Source organism: Notothenia coriiceps, unplaced genomic scaffold, assembly GCF_000735185.1.
Source record: "Notothenia coriiceps isolate Sejong01 unplaced genomic scaffold, NC01 NC01_scaffold00034362, whole genome shotgun sequence".
In the NCBI taxonomy this organism is placed as follows: Eukaryota; Metazoa; Chordata; class Actinopteri; order Perciformes; family Nototheniidae; genus Notothenia; species Notothenia coriiceps.
In genome coordinates, this window is record NW_011367063.1 from 46663 (window position 1) to 58266 (window position 11604).

An 11604-nucleotide genomic window follows, 5' to 3' on the forward strand; every position below is an offset into this window, starting at 1 on the left:
GTGTGCCTTGGCAAAAAAACCTCTTCTGGGGCCATTTGGGTGGATTTTCCTTATCTCTGGCCCCCCTTCTTTGATTTTGACATGTGACATCTCTTTCTGAGCATTAGAGCCAATAGAGTCGAAGGGAAATCGCCCTGCACACACTCAGGTTAAAAAAAAGGTTGCGCCTTAGTGCATTCAATCTTTCTACAGAGCGTAGGAATGGCCTGCTCTGATATTTGAAAACGGAATTGCAGTTTTATTGCTTATAGATTATCAGAACATTTCAAAGGGGACACAGACACATTGGATATTAACCTATGGATGAACTACATCATTATTGTTATCGTTTTAATGCCACTGAAGACCAGTTTAGACCAGACAAAGACGAAGGTAAGCCATGTTAGCATTGTGTAGCTACCTAGTGCCACTTGTTTTGATGTACGTTTTTGTTCATAACGTCGCGAGTTTGTATCTTTCAGTGTTGAGGTGGGCACCGTTAGATTCTGTGTCTTTACGATCATAAACGATGTGTTGGATGTGCAGCTAGGATAAGTAATAAGGGAGCTAGGAGGGATTTTCGGTGCAGTAATAGGTTAGCGTTTTTCGCTCGGGGCTAATTCAGAGGGTCATTGTTAGCATTGTGTGTTTTTAAAAAAAAAGAAAATGAAAAAGATCAGTTAAATGAGTTATTTCCCGTTATATGGATATAAAATATTCACAGTTTATTAAATATTAAGGCTCCTTAGACGTTGTTTCCTGCAAATGACGCGATTTCGGCCCCGGAACCGGGTCCGTGGGGCTTAAGAGGTTTTAAAATGTTAAAGTAGGCCTGATGGCGGTGCTGGATTAGGGGCCATGCTGCTGCCAGGTTCCCTCTCTACCTGGGGCCATTTCAGGCCCGCTCAGACTCAGCGTGTCAGGCTCAGTTGGCCTTTCAACAGTTTCAGCAAGAAACCATCCTCCGCTCTGAGCTGCAGTTCATCAGACACAGCGTTCCTCTGTGAGCCTCCAGAAGCGTTCGACTTCAGTGAATCATATTAAATCCATTTAGGATAGACTGTCAGAGAGGTGCTGGTATAATCAGTCTATGTAAGCCACAGGTGTCTGATCATCACCAATCTAAATGAGACAAATCAGCCAATAGACCCTCAATGTTACTCTCATACAGAAACAAATATATAATACATTATTCACTTTAAATCACCATAATTATTATGTGTATTTTTATCATTGATAAATGATGGTGAGTCCTTTTTTTTCTTTTATCACAGAGAATCTGATGCTCTTATATTATTTTCTGGTATATTTAAATCCCCTATAGGCCTAGACAATGATCACTGTGATCAAATCTCTATATTAGATATGTCTGCTCTGTAATCTGCTCATTCACTTTAAGTTTCACTCACTTGCCCAGGTTTACATTCTGGAATAATAGGTTTGTTCTGACAACTTGGCAAATTCAAAAAAAGCTTTACATGAATTCACTACAGATTTTGATCAGTTTTCTTACAACACATTGTTCTGGTGTAGTGTGAATGGACTACAACTAGAGTTGATTGTGCAATCCTGTGTCGCAGAATGACAATACATGATAATTGAATTATATTCATAAAGACAATCTGCAAAAACAATGACGGTTCAGTAGAAAAATGCTTTTAAAAAAAAATACAGCCTGTGTAATGAGCCCACTGTGTATTCACTCTAATCATTTAAAGACAATTGTAGTTTACATTATTTACTTAAAGGCAAAATACTTGATCTAAAATAGGTAGTTATTTCTAAAGGTAACTATCACACTCAAGTAATGAAATCAAGTTCTGTATATGAATATTGCAGCAGATGGTATTGTGCCCACACAGGAAGAATATATCTGCTGTGGTCTGGTGATGCCAGCTCTCAGATGCTCCTCCTGCTCCCAGAGCTCCAGACACCATTTTCTCTGCTAATGCACAGGCGGTCAATAATAGAGGGAAAGGCCCAGGGCTCTCAAGTACTCTCCCATGTTACTGTACACACTGTTATTTCCTTTCTACACATCCACTGTGTTTGCAGCTATGAAATATAGGCCAGTGAGACCGACCCAGGTTTCCGTTTTCAGGCCTATGACAGAAAGACGAGGCCTCATTTACCGACATGATGTGAGCAGGTAGCCTGTACACGGCCAAATGTGAACACAGACGTACTACAGCTTACACACTGTTACCTCTTCCTTAATGATCTAAATTCCACACTTATAATTGTTATTAAATACATGACGTGTGATGCTAACCACAGCCACCGAATCAATTAGCTACAAATGTTTTCCATTCTGCTCATTTCCCATACTGTGCACTGTCTCCTGCCGCAAATGGTCTTTTACAGTAATGTGTTTTGACATCAGACATCACAGTCACAATCCAGTTCGACCTCAATAATGTCTTAGAATTGACAGAACGGTGAACATTTAACAAGCAATGGTTATTAATCCCTCCATGTTGATGTTCCCCCTTGTTACCTGTTCCAATTACAAAGCCAGACCGCTCACAATCGATTACTTTTGTTTTAATACTACATTTCTGATATGCAGATTAACACAGAACAACCCTTCCATAAAGCTGGTGTTTAAAGACACACTGTAAAAAGCCTCTAGGTGTGCATACTGTATAAACTGTATTTATCTAACACAGCTGAATGAATGAAGGTCCTTCAAGGTCTCAAGCTGCCACGTGGTGAAGACAGAAAATAAATTGATTGGGTTTCTTGGTAAATAACGCTGACCTCGTTCTATTGAATCTGGCTTCTATAAGAGAATAAAGATGTCAAATAAACCCAATTGAAAAAAGCAAAATGGACAGATTACCTAACCAAAGCTCTAAAAACATTCAAGATCTGACTCTTACCCAGATGCAGTAAGACGTCCCTTCCTTGCTTACTCGTCTCTAATTGCGGTATGATTCATTCAACACGAACCCCCTCCCATACCTCCAGCACCGGAAAGCGAAGCGCCTCGCTCTCAGAGAAGGTAATGACTTTAGTGTGGCAGATCTGGGCAGAATGTATGAGTGTTACGTTGAGACGTGGGAAAGAGCTTCCTTTTATAATTGCACGGAGCGGCATTGCTGACGTTCTAAGCGGTCACAGTCTGCGTGTCACAGTAATCCCCACCTGAGGCCACTTTGAGCACACAGCACGTCTCCCATCTTCATCACACTCCTTTTACTACCTGTTTTCTCTTTTTAAACAATGGAAATGTTGACTTCATAGATAACGCCAGGTCTAGAAGTCATGTAATTAGACGGGATTCAAAATCAACCCTTCCAAAGGTGTGCTCACACAACACAGGAATCCAATATGTCATGTAAAGCAAACCACTGATGTTCATCTTCAGAGTTAGCATTATAGTCTTTACAGCACAAATCACCACTTCTCATAAGGGAAACAATGAGTCAAAAAAAAGTTATGCACATTTTCAGATTTTATGAGCCTGCTACCCAAAGTGTGATATTAATACCCAAAATTCAATCCATCCAAAAAATAAGACTATGTAGAATAAATGGAAACATGCTTTAACCTTGTTAAGTGAACTATGTGGAGTGGCAGAATGCTTCAGCCACTTAGCATGAATTAATGACTGAAAACAGACACCACAGACTTGACACTGGTGCAGTAACATAGTATCATGCAGTCTGTAGTTTTGCTTATAATCCTTGCCAGCCGATAGTTGGATGTTAGTGGGGCTGCCATTAACTGTTATTTTCTTTTTCAAATAATATGCCAAATATGTATTGGAATGTTTGAACATTAAGTATCTGAAAGTAGACCCTCCAGAAAAACGCGATTCTGTGATTGCAGAATTTACCGCATAATCAGCAAAATGGCGCAGATTTTTAAAAAGCCGCATATTTATCAAAAGGCCGCATAATCCCCGCATTTTTCCACACAAAGTTGAGAAGAAAAAAAAGTTAACTCGTCTTGACGTGACGTCATCAGTTCGCGCATCACAGAATGTAAACAACACTGTATAGAGCTCATTTACCAATGAACATTTCTACTAAAGACCGGGCAAAAAGTGGGGGGAAACTATTCTGCACCCCGTGCAACTGTGTGTTGCAGCATAAGAGAAAATCGACGGTGACGACCCACTTTGATTCATTCAAACATTCGAAAATGCTTTCTGCTGCTGCGGACAAGAAAGCCATTCAACTCCCGTTCACCGAGGGATCAACCTCCAAAACCCTTTAGAGGGCTACAAGAAACGAAGTGAGTAGCCTACAAGATTGAAGCTGGTCAGATAATGAACGAGTAAATGAAAACAGAATGAGGCGGAGAAGTGTGTGTGGGGGGGGTGTGTGTGTGAGATTAAAATAGCCCAATTGCTTTTTACAATAAATAAACATTGAGTGTGTTTAATTGAATAGTAAAGGGTTTTAACGTTAGTGGCAGGTTGTGTGTGAGAGAGAATAAATAAGACAGCCCAATATTTTAAAAAATTGTTATTCTTTTCCCCCGCATATTTAGCATATTTCGCAACTTTCCGCATATTTCCTAACTTCCCGCAATTTCACCGCATAAAATCACATAAAACCCCGCATATTTAATCGCATAATCATGGATTTTAGCCCGCATAATCAAGGAATTTAGCCCGCATAATCAAGGATTTTTGCCCGCGTTTTTCTTCTTTCAAATTCCTTGTTGACATGGTAATATTTCTTGATTTGTCCAACAAGAAGTGCAAAAACCCTTGAATTATTAATTGTAATAAGATACATAAAAACAATAACATGAGCACATATTAAGATTTTTAAATCTGGTACCTGATATTTGCCTAAAAAATAGCTTCTAATTATTTGAGGATCGCAAGTATTTTCCATATGTTAATATAACATTAGTGCATTCTTTTTTTTATTGTATGGGAATTTGAAAAAATAAATATACTGTATATATTTGAATGTACTGTATGTATTGCAAAGTGTCTGCCTTCTACTTCCAGTAGGTGCGATATACTGCTATGAAGACACTCGATTCACTTCAGGTTCTTTAGGTCATGTGCACAATAATTACGAAGAAGCAGTCACTGGCAATCCAAATCTGAGACCTCAGTTTTCCTCAAAAAATTCAATAAAACAAGTTTAGTAGTATTTGACTAAAGCACACTTATGCTCGTCTCTATAACAGTCAGTGATGACCAAATCCTTGTTCCTATTCAATTGGTGATTATCTGCTCCAGTTTAATTTGAGCTGTTATACATCATATTTTCAGCATCCTGGAATGGCATGTTGTCTTCATGAGTGTGAGTGTGATGCTGCTCAGACTCTTACGGCTGACCTGCCCCGGTCAAAAGGAGGAAATGTGGCTGTGTCAGCAGGTCTGGCAGAGGGGATGTGAACCCACTGACAGAGGCTGGAGCAGAGCCACGGAAAGGCTATATTCAGCAGCACTGGATGTGTGTGCTCTGCTGATTCATGCTGGTCTTTTATCCAGGTTTATAAAGCCAAAGTCTTTAAGACGACAAGACGACTGTCTATGCCAAAATTATCATTATGGAGTAGTATACAATATGCTCATTTGCATAGAAGTTCAAAGAAAAAGTAGGAATCTACTAATTTTTCCCAAAATAAATGAGATGTTTATGAAGAGAAAGATAGTCAGTTATGAATAATATTTCATACAAGTTGTTTTTCCTGATATAAATCTAAATCGATCCACGGAGTATACTGTATGCAATCAAAACCCTTTGAAGAGAGGCCTCCTTTTCTGCAGGTCTGTCCCTGCATCTTAATTAAGCAAGCGTGGGAGGGGAGACCTCTCACACAACCAGATTACTGCCATTCTCTGCTTTGTGGGAACCGGGGTATTGACCCACTCTTAAGTGACAGAGAGCACAAAGCAGAGAGTGAGACGCCCACAGAAAAAAACACTCCTTCTTCTTCTATGTTTCCTCGGCACAGAGTACTAAAAGACAAGGAGGCATTTATACCCTGCTTCTGTACCCCCTCCAGACACTGCATCCAATGGGCTCTTTCACAACATCAGTCTGTTCACAGCCTCCAGCCCACATCCAGAGCCTTTGACTCAGTTTGGAAGAGAATCTGCTGAAAGACCTGCAGCTCACTGAGAGCAGCTTTGTGCTCCTGGTGGGTCGGACCAACAAGTTCTCTGGTACTGTTCAATCAATCAATCAATAAATGTTTATTTATATAGCCCATCACAAATGATACATTTGTCTCAGTGGACTTCACAGTTTGTACAGAATATCAGTATGACAATACGACACCCTCTGTCCTTAGACCCTCACATTGTACACGGAAGAAAGAAAGCCGGAGAAAACCCACAGTTTAAAGGGAAAAATGGGAGAAACCTCAGGGAGAGCAACAGAGGAGGGATCCCTCTCCCAGGACGGACAGACGTGCAATAGATGCCGTGTGTAAATTCACACTGTAAACCCATTTTTTATTTTTTTAAGGGAGACTATTTAAACAGAAGTCTGGCCTGGCCTAATAACATCTGTTCATACCAACCTAATGTTGTCTATAAAGGGATCTATTTGGGGGTTACTCTTTAGTTATTCAAAATATGTCATGTTCATTTACCCTGAAACTCATTGCAATGTATCAATGTACCTTCTTGTAGAAGTGTTTTATAATGTGGGGAATAGTCAACAAGCTCCAGGATGGTCTTGGGTGCAGTCCTGAGAAGAGGTTTACACATGTTTGTGTTACTTATATGTGTTATTCTAACCATTTGACTGTAATCAGATCAGAAAAAACTACTTTTCTAAAAAGTGCCAGAAGCAGCCAAGTACCAAGTATTTTCTTTGCAGTCAACTTTGAATTGTTGCCTAAATGTTTTACATGTCATGCTGTGCTTTGACGACCTGACTGACTGTGTATACAGTAGAATAAGCATCAGTACACAGTACAGCATTGTGTTGGGTCCAGGGGTTCTCCCAACAAACACTATTTAAGAATAGGATAGTGAATTTTGCAAATAATGAAAAAAACAAACATCATGCTAGCATGACAGTGGCAATACCTGAAGCTCAAGCCTTTTTTAAGTTGCATGTACTTCAATGACTTGCTTAATTGAAAACAACAAACCAACTTTGTGTGATAACAGAAATTCTAATTGCAGAAAGAATCTAACGGGACATCTCCAAGGAAATTTTTTTGGTATCCTCACTGTAAATACAGTCGCTCTGGATTACAGTGATCTCAATTCACACAGCTGAAGGAAACAAGCTGGAGGCAAAATACTCATCTGATTTCCACTGAAATCCTGGAGGGACTGTGTTACCATTCCAACCATTAATTGGAGATTGAAAGTATTCAGTCTAAAAGGGAGCTACATCACAAAAAGCAATACATCATACAGTTAAAATAGTCGGCCCAAAAAAGCTCCCCAGCTGGATGTCTAGTCACCCATGACATGAGGAAGGAGGGGGGAGACGGCTAAATTAGGCCAAACGGTAAATATTTCAGGAAGCCTCATCCATTATTGACAAACGGCTTTACCTTCCTAAGCAGACTCCATATCGAGTATCCTTCCAGTCTCCTCCCAACCAGAGTCCTCACTCTGCACTGAATAACCCAAGGAGTGTGGGCTGCTCTCAACTTTACTTAAAAACATACAACATATGACCACAAAAACAAATGGAGGCTGCAGGAGAGTATACTGTAGCTATGCAAGTACACAAGTGATTATATGGGTTATTTTTATTTTATTATCTGCTAACTGAATATCTCCATTAATTTCTAAAAGAAGGAAAGATGTTGAAAGTGTTGAATAAGGAGCTTTTTTTATCTTGCTTAATTTGGCCACAAATAACAGACCTTGCCCTAAATAAATATCAGGTCAGCTATGCACGGGATTATGTCACCTACAGCATGACGTTCAAGAGATTTACTGTGAAAGGGATTTCACAGTTTTCATTTGATAACTGCGAGTAATTACAAAGTTGTCAATCTTGCATAAAATCTCAACAGGATGACATTTCTCAATAGATACATTAAAATTAAGACTACAACAAACATCGGCCAAATATTTACTGAATTAATGGTTTGGTATACAATGTCAGAAATGTTCTTTTGTCCAAAACTGAAATATTTGTATGATATCAAACAGAGAAAAGCATACATTTCCAAAAGCAAGCATTTCATGCACATTTGTTATAACGAAGTAGTGTAAGAATGAATCAATTATTGAAAAATGCCAATTACTTTTTCTGTCAATAGAATAATCGATTAATCATATAGTTGTTGCATCCAGACTGTCCGTCATCTTTTTAAGAAATGAAAGCTTATTCTTAATATATTTCCTGCTCATATCATGTCTTGGAATAGGTATTGCTAGTTCACAATGCATGTCGTTAATGACTCAATTAAAAAGGGAATTCATCTTTTCCGTAATCCTCTTGTGTTGGGGGGTCAGAGGTCAAGGTCAGCAGTAGGTCAGAAAGGGCCGTCTGTTGGAGAAGGTTACAGCTTGGTGCCGTCTGAAAACCACTTCCCTTCTGATGCAGTGTGAAGCAACTGTTCTTACAATCTATGTTTATCCCTAAATTAAAGTCATTACACAAATGTAACGGGTACATATAAGAGAAATACTTACTGGTGGTGTTTCCAGTCATCTGAATGATGCATTTGCTATCCTTTCCGATCTCCCTTGAATTGAAGGGGCGGACACGCACCGCCACCTTCACAGAGGCCCCTGCCATGCTGCTTTCTGTCTAGCACCTTAAGGTGCCTTCTCTAGTGCCCAGGTGTCAGGCCTGCAGGTCTGTGAAAACAGCAGATCGTAAATATTAAAATATACAATTACTCGTTTTATCTGTGTGTATCATATGCAAATGTAGGAAGAGGATTGGGGCGAGACATAAGAGAAATAAAACAATAAAAAATGTCACTTTGAAAATCAAGTCAAAATGTTGAGTTAATGGTATTGGTTAATGATTAGTTAAAATATACTTTCAGTATGTCAGCTAACGGTAGTATTGATTTACTGCCACCAGTTTGATTATTATATTACAACTATAATTAATAAAAATACATAATTTTATGCATGACACTTATTCATAAACAACAGAAACATTTCCCATGGGTTATAACTTTGTGCCTTTTTCTCAGTATGCAATGATTTAAGAAATTACAAAAATATCCCTCCTCTCATTGTTTCCCCTTATTTCTGGCCCTTATCCCGTGTATACATGACATGCTGCAACAGTCTTATGCCACCAAGACATGTTGTATTTTGTTACGTAAAAAACGGAGGACTTTTTTTACATTAGTTTTAAAGTTTTAAGAGTAGAACATTACACCTTATTGTTGACGTGAGGAGCACAAAAGAGAGGGCAGGGCTGTGTGGCTGTCACATGAAAAGACCATGCGTGGTCAGCTACAGCCGAGGGAGATGGCTAATAAAGCTTGCAGTAACAAAAGAAGTGCAGCAGCAGTTAAATGTCAGGCTACTTCTCTGGATGACAATGGCACTGAAACCAGTCACAAATCCAGGCTCTTTGCAGCAGTTAGGTTTCATTAACAACCCGTAATACTGCCTCCTAAAGACTAAATATGAACATTAAATCACAGTGTTTGATTTCTGAGGGTGGTGTCACATCAGTCTATTGAGGCTGAGCATGACTCATCATCTGTAGCGATGAGATTACAATCGTTTAATGTTTTCATCAATAAGATGTAAGAAGGAGCAATATGATACAATTAGCTTTCACTGCATGCCTCAGGTGCAAATAGTTAAAATGTAACATAACGTATAGCACATCAATAAGACAAAATGTATTTCTTTCACTTAAATATGCCCAAGATTTAGGATATTGATAGTTGTCGCACAAATATTCAAAGTCTGTTCGTACCTGGTTAGTACATGCTTTGTGACTCATGTGTCCGTCATCATAATTGTAAATCTGCTGTGTCACCCTGCTTCCTGTTACACCCTTTTCTCCTGGCCCCAAACTGTTTAATTTGGGAGATGTACGCAGATTGTAACAATGGAAAAAACAGTATCTGACGCTATTTTGTTCTGATGTCAAATTAAGATTAATAATCCAAATAGACAGATAGAATATAAAAGATCTGTCATATAATTCAGAAAACTTTTTATATATGAAATGAGAGAATGAAGATAAAACGTAGATGGTTAATTTGTACATGTGCTCAACCACTGCAACATAATATATTTGGTAAAAAAACACAAGAATGCAAATTCATAAATCATAACATTATAATCTGTTAGCTCCATCAACCATCATCATAATCTCACAGTGGTGCTCAGACCATCAAATGATGATGCAGCTCAGCTGGGCGGACACCATCTTCCCGGCGACAAAGGCTAATATAATATAATGTTTCATGCCACATTGGTTTGTGTTCAAACATAACGACAAACAATTTGACCTTGTCACCCCAAGAAAAATAAAGATTTATCTGGTAGCTTTTTGGCATGACAGCAGGTTAACGCTAGTTTAGGGCCCATAGGCTTTTAGGTTGGGCTCAAACTGACACTTCACTGCTGTCATGACTTTTCCTAAAAAATATATTGCGTCACCTTCAGAGTTTATGATATAGGCTAGCATCTTCTCAATAATAGCTGAAGGAACAACACGTCTTTACCTTTCGCCCAATGACAGAGCATATTTTCCAGTTATCCTGCTCACAGAAATAATATATATTTTACCAAACAGTACACACTATAAAATAATATAATGTTCTGTGTGACAGTCCTCCTCCTGTCTTATCTTCTCCGACATTGACAGCCTCCTCAATGGCCGCACCCTATGCTCATCTCTTCCCAGGAGATTTAACACCAAGTAGTAAATAGGGACTGTCTCGTTAAAATTGCATTACCGGCGGGACAATGGGAAAATGCAAAAAAGGTAACCTACCTACGCAGTGCCAGAAACGTTTGTCTCCCGTGTAGAGACTGTTTATCAGGGGTCGTTTGTCTTGTTTAGCTCCGAGGCTAGTTCCACCTCCGCCGGTGTCCTCCAGCTCTGCCTCCCGCTAGCAGCCTCTCCTCCCCATGAACACCGAGGCGCTGAGGTTATGACTGACGGTGTCAGTGCGGGACCCAGAAAGGTACGGAAGGTGACCGGTCGGTTGATTGGAGGTTCGGCCGCTTCTTCACACTCCAAAACGGTCAAAATGACCCTATTGTCTGGCTGCCTGTGTAAGGATGCTGGAGCTCCACTGAGCCGGTGACATCACCACGGAGGGAGGTAACAGCATCAATGCAGCAGCGGGGAGGGAGAGGGAGAAGTAGGAGGAGAGAAGGGGAGGGGAGGGGGATGCTGGGAGCAAGATAAGTCCTGCTAAAACACTACCAGGGCCCAGGGGTGAAATGTAAATGTAACGAAGTACATTTACTCGAGTACTGTACTTGAGTTTTATTAAAGGTCCCCCATTTTTACTATTTTTCCACAATATATTATAGGTTGTAGTGATCACTAATTATCTAGGTTACATAATTCACTCATGGAACTATGGGTTTACTATGGTATTGTTTCCACACGGACACATATGATGTTGACTACTTATTGTGTGCCCCCCTTTCTTCTTTCCCTTCTCGCCTCATGCACACGGTCTGAGGCTCGGTGCGCCCTCCGCGGAATGGCAGAGGACGTCGCTCGCCAT

At 39.8% G+C, this 11604-nt stretch overlaps 1 protein-coding gene across 1 annotated transcript in view; it reads right to left on the reverse strand.

Annotated features, from left to right (window-relative positions):
• The window catches only part of LOC104962099 (kinesin-like protein KIF1A), a 16892-nt gene extending 5676 nt beyond the window's left edge, over positions 1-11216 (reverse strand). Inside the window, exons 1-2 of the mRNA XM_010790494.1 lie at positions 10857-11216; positions 8570-8737 (exon numbers count right to left, since the gene is read on the reverse strand). Coding sequence (XP_010788796.1) covers positions 8570-8675 — 106 coding nt within the window. The 5' untranslated portion in view covers positions 8676-8737; positions 10857-11216. The remainder of the gene's footprint in view (positions 1-8569; positions 8738-10856) is intronic.
• Positions 11217-11604: the final 388 nt, after the last annotated feature.